We start from the raw sequence: 8,199 nt of genomic DNA on the forward strand, positions 1-8,199 counted from the left end.
GGAATTGCAATGTTAATATGATTTTGGGCTTTATATCTGCGGAATGATGCAGGTGATAATTGTTAATGTAGTTTGTCTCGTGTCACACGAGACTTGAGATGAACGGTGTAGTTTAAAACTCAATATAGTCTGTCACCATTATAAACATTTTAAACCCAGACAGAATCTTTAAGTGTTCATCTGAAACCAGTTCATCAGATTGAATGTGATTTTTCTACAGGGGTTAAGCTCACAGTTTGTTCTGGTTGTGATGGTGGTGGAGGTCTCTGGTCCACAGCCCGCCGATGAACACGCAGACAGATGAAACGTGTACGACCGGTCTTCCTTAAGATCACTGAATGTAAAAGATTTACTGTGGGGTTTATTTATCATCTGTCTGTGAGAACCTGCGATAACACAAAACAGTAATATAACAACTTTGACAGCACAGTTGCATCAATCTTACCTATAAAGTTTCTATATATAATAGATCAGTTTATAAAGCTAAGAACATAACAGAAACTGGTTGAGTCATTTTGAACACTTACTCCGGGAAATATCACCATCTAACTCATCATGTACTGTAATCTCATATCCTGTGATGAATGCGGTGTGAGTCGGGTCGTCCTCATTGAAACTCCATCTTAGAGTCACAGAAGACCACGTTACGCTTGGATGAGGGTCCAGTGTGGGGCCCTGCGTGGGCTCTTCACCCGTCAGAAAGACAAATCACAGATTAATCTCTCGTTTATTTCTCCTGCAGAAATCCCTGAGATCAAATGGAGAGCAAACTTTTGTTAAGTCTCATCTGTGTCTCAGATATTTCTCTTGAAAAAAAGAGTCAGAATGTCTCTGTCATTAGAGTTTGAGAAGAGATGTCAAACTGAGCTCAGATTTGTCAAGTCTGTAACCCAAAGTCATTATTATTGAATATCTCAATATGAACTTAAACATTTCTCATCAGATTTACCCAAATCCAGATTTCATTCATTTTACACCTCTGAACTTTCTCTGGCCACCAAATAAAAAGCTTCTCTGAGGTCGCACATGTTGAGCAATGTTTCAGTGACATTTCTTAACACAATGTGTAGAGCAGGAAAAGGAGGATGTGTGTGTTTCTTACTTTGTTCTTCCAAGTATCCGATGAGTTTCTCGTGAGGTCTGTGTCCTTCTGCGTTACACCAGTAGACAGTAAAAGCGTATCTAACACCGGGTCTGAAATACTCTAGAAAAACAATCTTATTGTACAGTCATCTTGAACAATCATGGAAATTAATAAACATTTAACATGTGATTTCAATGACTTGTAGTTGTGATGCCAAACTTTTATTTTGTCTTTCTTGCGTGAAGTTTAAATAAGGAGAATTTAGATTTGATGGCGGCAGAGGAAAGACAAAAATCTTAAAGGATTTCAAATGTATATTGGAGTCTAAAAACAAGCCTCAGGTAGAAAACAAAAGTTAGAAAGGGCAGATGGATGGTGCCAAGTTTGGTGGAGACAGTTTGAAGAATCAAAAGATTTACGGTCATTTTACGGTACAAAAATGTCTGTAGACGTTGACAGAATGTTGAGATTGTGTTGTGACTTGTGTCGTGATGGTGTTCGTACGGATGTGTACTATGAGACATCACATGAAAACACATCTAACCTGCTTCGAGTGATAAGTAAGTCTGGTTAACCGGGACTTTTCTCCACTGTAAGGAGCAAGCGACTCCCAGCATGCACCACTCTACGATGTAGTCGCACGTGGAGGCCGATCTCCTCGTCCAGTAGAGCTGAAATCCCTCTGCGTTACCCACAATCCTCTTCTCATTCATCACAGCCTCTGCAGGAACAGCATGTTTGGGATGCACAAAATGAACTACAGATTGTACCTTAAACGCTGTATGATAACGTAAAGAAAGAAACGTATGTTTACCTGTATACGCTGAAGGAATAGTTATCTGTGATGGTACAGATAAACCCGTCTGAGAGACCGCCCGCACCGTGAGGTCACACACGTGGACATCAACGGGTAAATCCACACGTGTCTGTGTGACATTGATGCACTTATCGCTCTGTGGATCTGTGTGGTTTTCACAAACCTCATAGGCCTCAATAGACACTTCTGGATGGCTTTGGACCTGAGAAACATGAAGTTGAGTGCGTGATAATGTCAGTGTATGTTGGGTTCAAAGGTTAAGAAACAGAAACATACAGTGCGCCAGAGAAGTGTGACGGTGCGAACCGGACCGTTTCTGATTTTCCTCCACACGTCCACCGTCACCAAAGGCCCTGTCCAGAAACTAGATTTACATGCTTGTGTAAAACATACAGCGCTGGTTCTTGAAGCGATGAGGTCATCATGTCGGAGGTCGGGTCAAGGTTTCACAATCTGGGATATTGTTTGGGTCGTTCAAGTTAACACATCAGTGGTTTTGATCCGTTTATGAACAGTAATAAAAGTAATGCCGAGTCAATATTATAAATGATAGAGACTCAGTGTTAATAATGTTTTTATTTCTGCTTTTTCAAATGTGTTTATAATGTTTTGGTCGTTTGAATGTCAATTCCATTCATATTTGTCTCTACAGGGCATCTTACAATTGTTATAAGTGGTGTGTTTCTATCATATTGTGACTCTAGGATTATATATTGTATTGAATTGTGAGCGGAGTGTATTTTTACAGACCTAAGTAACAGTGCTTCATAACTTCTACCTGTAAGAAAGGCTCTGGAAGGTGTCCATCGGCCCCAGTCATTGTCCTGTGTGGCGCAGCGACCCCTAGCGTTGTATCTCACGCTGGGCTGCAGTTTCTGTATCTCGAATGTGAAATGCTGAAGCGAATCTGAACCTTTCATCTGTAACTCCTGTTGGTACAGAACAAAGAACACATCATTGGACCGCTGACACTGGACGTTACTAGAGACGTACAAAACAAACGGGGGGAAAAAGGTTCATTTTTGCTCTGAGGTTTGGTTTTCACAAGAGGTTTCACACGCTCAGCCGAACAGGAAACTGCTTCCTGTCGTAATTTTGATGAGAATGATATGACGGTCAACACACGATGAGATGTTTTACCTGTGTCATCCCTCCTGGCTCCACTTCAATCTGACAAGTAATGGAGAGACCTTTAAAGCTTCCGTTCAACTGTAAGTCCATCACAGCATCCAACACACCGGCCGTCACTTCAGAACGCTCAGGGAATGGAAAAACTGGAACACATTTATATTCATAAATTATATTTTTTGATACCTTTGATACTTCTCATATGAATAGAAACCTGCGTTCTTTCAAACTATCAAGCTAAACATGTTCCTTGATAAGAAACGAGGAGATTCATTCAACTGAGAAAAGCTGTGCAAACATCATTCTTTTACATTTTACATACACTGTGACTGTGAATAATATTATATTGTGTATGTCGGGGAGACTTTCCTGTATCTCAGAGGTCAGAGGATGGTGCTAAAGGTCATGGGTTCATCCCACGGATTGCACGTCCTCAGAAACACATGTATAGTATCATGCAATGTAAGTGGCTTTGGATAAAAGCGTCTGCCAAATGCATAAATGTAAATGTGATGTAAACGACAAGGGACGGTTGCTGCATGGTTTATTCCTCCGGTCAGGAATGAGCTGGTGTATGATGCTCATGGTTTGTTACTCTTTACTTTAGAGAGTCAATTGAACTCTTCACACACGAACAAAAAAACAGAGTTCAGTTCAGTGCGCACAAGTATTTCAGTACATTTTCAGTATCTTGTTCTTTTATTTAAAATATTTTGCCAGTTTCACTTTTTAAAGACCCTGTTTGTTCACAAATAAAATAAAGAAATATCAAAATGATGTTATACAATAGTTTTATTACATATTAATGAATGTTGCAACCGTCCCCTGTTATGGGTCAGTTGACTTTGTATAAAGTGTATAAAGTGTGCGTATATTATCCTACATACACATGTTACAGAAGTGTAGGCGGATAGCTGACAGATGTGGGTTTAACAAATGATCGGCTTTCTACTAAAAACAGTCTCATAGAAACTGAAGGAAATACAAACACGTCCCCGGTCCGATGTGTATCACAATATCCACATTTCATGAATTTATAAGAATATCAGTGCCGGATCATGAACAGTTTGGATGAAGTTAAAATCATATTCACCTGTGTCTGTGATGTTGAATATGTAGTGTTCACTCTCTCGCCCCAAACTGTTTGTGACACATAAAGTGATGCTGTAAGTGACCTGCTGTTGGATGACTGGAAAACTGCAGGAGACCAGAAGATGACTGTTCTCCAGACTACACGTGACAACCTCAGAGTCCCTGTTCTCAAAAACAAAGTCATAGATAATAACCATTATTGGACTGAAGCTCGAGCAGCATTAAGGTTGTGGGGTTGATTCACACACGTACTGATGAATATATAACTTACTCAGTCGTCACTTTAGGTAAAAGCGTTTGCCAAGTGCATACATGTAAAAGACTAACTCGAAATGATTCATTTTACAGCCTTGCACGCTCTTTTAAATGATTCATATCTATCATGATGAAAAACAACAGATAACTGGATCAGGGTGCGTTTCGTCTTTGCTAGAATGTGTTTTTGTGAACCGTGATGAAATCTGAGTCAGCTGATAAGTAATCTGTACTTCCTTTTGCGGCTTCCGCCGAGGTTTGGAGCTCTGCTTACTTTCCATGTGCAGGTGATGTTTCTCATGTCTGTGGTCTCACATCGAATACGATGAGGTTTCTCAGGAGGGACTAAAGAAGGAAATAAAAGTCAAGTGAAGTGTTTCGTAAATGCAGTGAGCACAAAAGTTACTGCACATTCAGTGACACTTCAAAACGCATGAATGCTGTTGCATTAGATAAGAAATTATTAAACCAGTTGTTAAAAAAAGTGAAGACAAAACCTTTCTTACTGTAAAGGTAATGGTTAGATGTTAACGTGTCTACATATATTTAGGCGTTTACGAGGAATAATATCATTTTTATATGATTTATTTAAAAAGGTACTTACAGGTGACAAAGTTCAAAGCGACCCCAGAACTCTCTTTACTGCAGTTAAAACTGACACCGTACAGGTTTGTGGCGTTGATGTTTTCCACTCGAATGGCTTTGACCCGTGAGCTTATGTTGATGACTTTGTATTGGGTTTTGTTGAAAAAGATATCCGTGATGTGAGCATCTTCTGAATAAACACAGCAGAACAGCAAAGTGGATCCTTCTTTCAGCACCTGGTGCTTTGGATACATCTTGACATCTCGAGACAAGTTCTCATCCCCTACAACACAAGCCAATAGAAAAGAACTACTGTAGGATAAACCACAGACATGAACTCATCACATCTTTTTAATATCTCAATTCTTTCTCATTGATGTGAATAGGATTTAATGGAAAGCAAATGGAAAATGTTGCTTAAAACTCATCTGCATCTCATATGTTTCTCCTGAGAAAATCTCACAAATGTCTCCATCAGAAGAGATCTCAATAATGTCTCAAACTGAGCTCAATAGTACTATTGAAGTTTTACTAAACTGACTCTCAATAGGCCTGTTAGGAGCTCAAGGTGTATCTGATAGCTCACGGGATCATTGTGTGATTCTAACAATCTAAAAAGACAACCAGCTTAGTTTTGTGTGAGGCGGGTCGACAAAAAAAGCTTATTCATCCCTGACAGTTGAGAGGCTCACAACAGACATGAACCATGTAAATGACAAAAAGAAGAAGTTCATATCCTACAACGTTACATCAGAAGTCAAATATGGTTTAGTGCTAAAAAAGTCTGGTTTGTTTGAACCCTTTGGGTAAAATATGGTTTATGGACATTTACATTTAGCCGACGCTTTTATCCAAAGCGACTTACAGACGGGTAAACAACGGAAGCAATTGGAACAAAATAAGGAAAACAAAAAGCACAAGTGCAATATAAAAGCTGGTCTCGCCTACCACAGTATACAGAGAAAAGACAGAAGTATTCTTGTTTTAGTTTTAAAGAGTAAAAAAGAGATTGAAGTCAGAACTGATCGGTCAGGTGTTGGTGGAAGAGAATCTACAGATCTTGTAGCAGCGGGCAGATCCGATCCAGAGAAGGTACGTGAGAGAGATTAGAAAATGAACATTGAAAATGTCTGTATTTGACCCAAACTCGGTTTGAAACAACCCAACCTTTTTTTAAGCGTATTAATAATACTAAAAATATATTATTTATATACAATATATACAAAAACATATCAAATGTAGTTAACACGGATTCCATTTCAAACACCATTATGAACCATCAGTTGTTTACCATTAAAACCAGAACAACATTTCTTAATGTAATATGTGTTTTATTCCTGTAGGATTCAATGGTGTTGATAGGTTCTCATCCACCCAATAAAATCCCACCAATAGAACACAACACACTACCAGTAGAGACCCCCAGATACCATTAAAGCTTCCTTTAAAACCAATACAGCTCTCACTGTGAACATTTTTTTCAGCTGGGATGTGACGCACATTATTATCAGCACAGAAAACTGATTTTAAATTCCCCACCATAGTGAGTTTTCCATGCGCTCCAGGATCCAAGTGTTGAGTTATCAGAGATGCGTCTTATTCTCACAGAATGATCTGTGCAGTTCAGCGGTATCTGTGACGTCCAGATCACTGTGTCAGCAACAGCATTCAATGACATCTGTCAATGCACAGAAAATCATTACTGTCCATACGAATAAAAACACAAAACTCTGTGTCAGGAGGCAGTGGGACGGTTAAACTCACTCTGTCGATAGTTTCCATGTTTTTTGTGCGACCAACTTGTATTTTATACGTCTGATTTCTATGTTCTTCACTCGTCTTCATCTCCAGTCTCCACATGTCCAAAGCCCGAAGTTTGAAGATGTTCGGCACAGTGATGTCATCTACAAGAACATCATCGAAATATGTAACATAAATAATGCTTTACATCGCTAGTCCTGGTGCTTTACATATTTAGTGTGAATGTAAACATTAATACAAACAATGTTTGAAGAAAAGCAACTTGACAAAAGAACTAAAATGAGTATTTTTTAAGCAGAATGGACATAAGAAAAACAAATGATATAAAACAGCAATAAATTCATCTGACCTGAAGAATCACATCTCTTAACATGTTGAAAGATGATGATGAACATAAGTATGTTTGTCCAAGAGTAAATCATCTCGGTGGATGTACAAGACCTCATGTTGGATTCATCTCTGCTCTTCTGTTCCATGTGTCACTTTCTCCGCCTCCTGCTGTCTGCTCTTTACATTAAAGCCATAATGCCTGTGGAATCACATTGATATCACTTTGTATGAGTCAGAAAAGTGTTTCAATGATGTTTATTGTTTGGTGTTGAATGTTATTATATTCTGGTGTCGATCATTGATATGCTTTTAAACTCAACGCTATTATATGGATCCTTTATATAAACGAAGAGCTCCATCCACCGGTCATTAATGGAAATGCGTTTGAAGAATATTAATACATCATCCATTAAACTCATGAAAATACCAACAAACAACCCACAGATCTCACGAATGAACAAAGTTAAAGGTTTACATTTTACCTTAATTATTAAATCAATTATTTGATCATTCATAATGTATCTAATTGTTTAATTATACGTTTAGATTTGAATGTGTCATTAAATATGTTTGAATAAAAAACATAGTTTATAAAACTAAATACATAAAACATGTAAATACTTATTAGGTAAATTCGGCGAAATAGCAAAGGCTCATAAACATGCTCATCCCATTCTTCTGTTATGTACTCGATACTGGTGACACAAACATTATAAATTGTTATTATTATTTTTGTTTGTCTGTATTGAATTTTTTAACTTAACTTTAAACGCTTTATTTTCTTTAACCTTTATTTTGATGTCGGAAGAAACGTCAATGGCGTCGGTCACGTGATTTTCGGCGCCATGTTTGAATATGCGCATGCGCGACCAATTTGAGCTTCATCGCTTAACGTCAAAAGTGTGTCTGGTTAAACTGAAAGTGGCCATTATAAGAGACATTACAGATACTTAGCCGATTGCAGAGACTTTAGTATGACCCGGGTCAGACAACATCCTCCCAGAACACCTTAGCAACGCCTTAGCAACACTCTGCAGGTGCGGGCGGTTATTGTAGGGGTTTCTATTAATAACACAATAAATGATGATCATATTTATTAATAAACTTTTTTAGTACCAAACCAGCGATTCTCTCCAGTTAACTAAAG

General features: G+C 38.3%; 1 protein-coding gene across 1 annotated transcript; it reads right to left on the reverse strand.

The window, feature by feature from the left end:
* Positions 1 to 168: 168 nt before the first annotated feature.
* osmr (oncostatin M receptor) lies at positions 169 to 7,198 on the reverse strand (the record flags this gene model as incomplete). Its single annotated transcript, XM_079472327.1, has 14 exons — positions 169 to 386; positions 528 to 686; positions 1,103 to 1,204; positions 1,629 to 1,805; positions 1,899 to 2,103; positions 2,178 to 2,254; positions 2,680 to 2,830; positions 3,042 to 3,175; positions 4,123 to 4,283; positions 4,610 to 4,721; positions 4,981 to 5,244; positions 6,501 to 6,639; positions 6,726 to 6,865; positions 7,159 to 7,198. The coding sequence occupies 14 exons, from the start codon at positions 7,196 to 7,198 to the stop codon at positions 169 to 171; spliced, it is 2,079 nt and encodes a 692-aa protein (XP_079328453.1).
* Between the last annotated feature and the right edge of the window lie 1,001 nt (positions 7,199 to 8,199).

This window comes from Barbatula barbatula (assembly GCF_947034865.1).
Source record: "Barbatula barbatula genome assembly, chromosome: 2".
Lineage (NCBI taxonomy): Eukaryota > Metazoa > Chordata > Actinopteri > Cypriniformes > Nemacheilidae > Barbatula > Barbatula barbatula.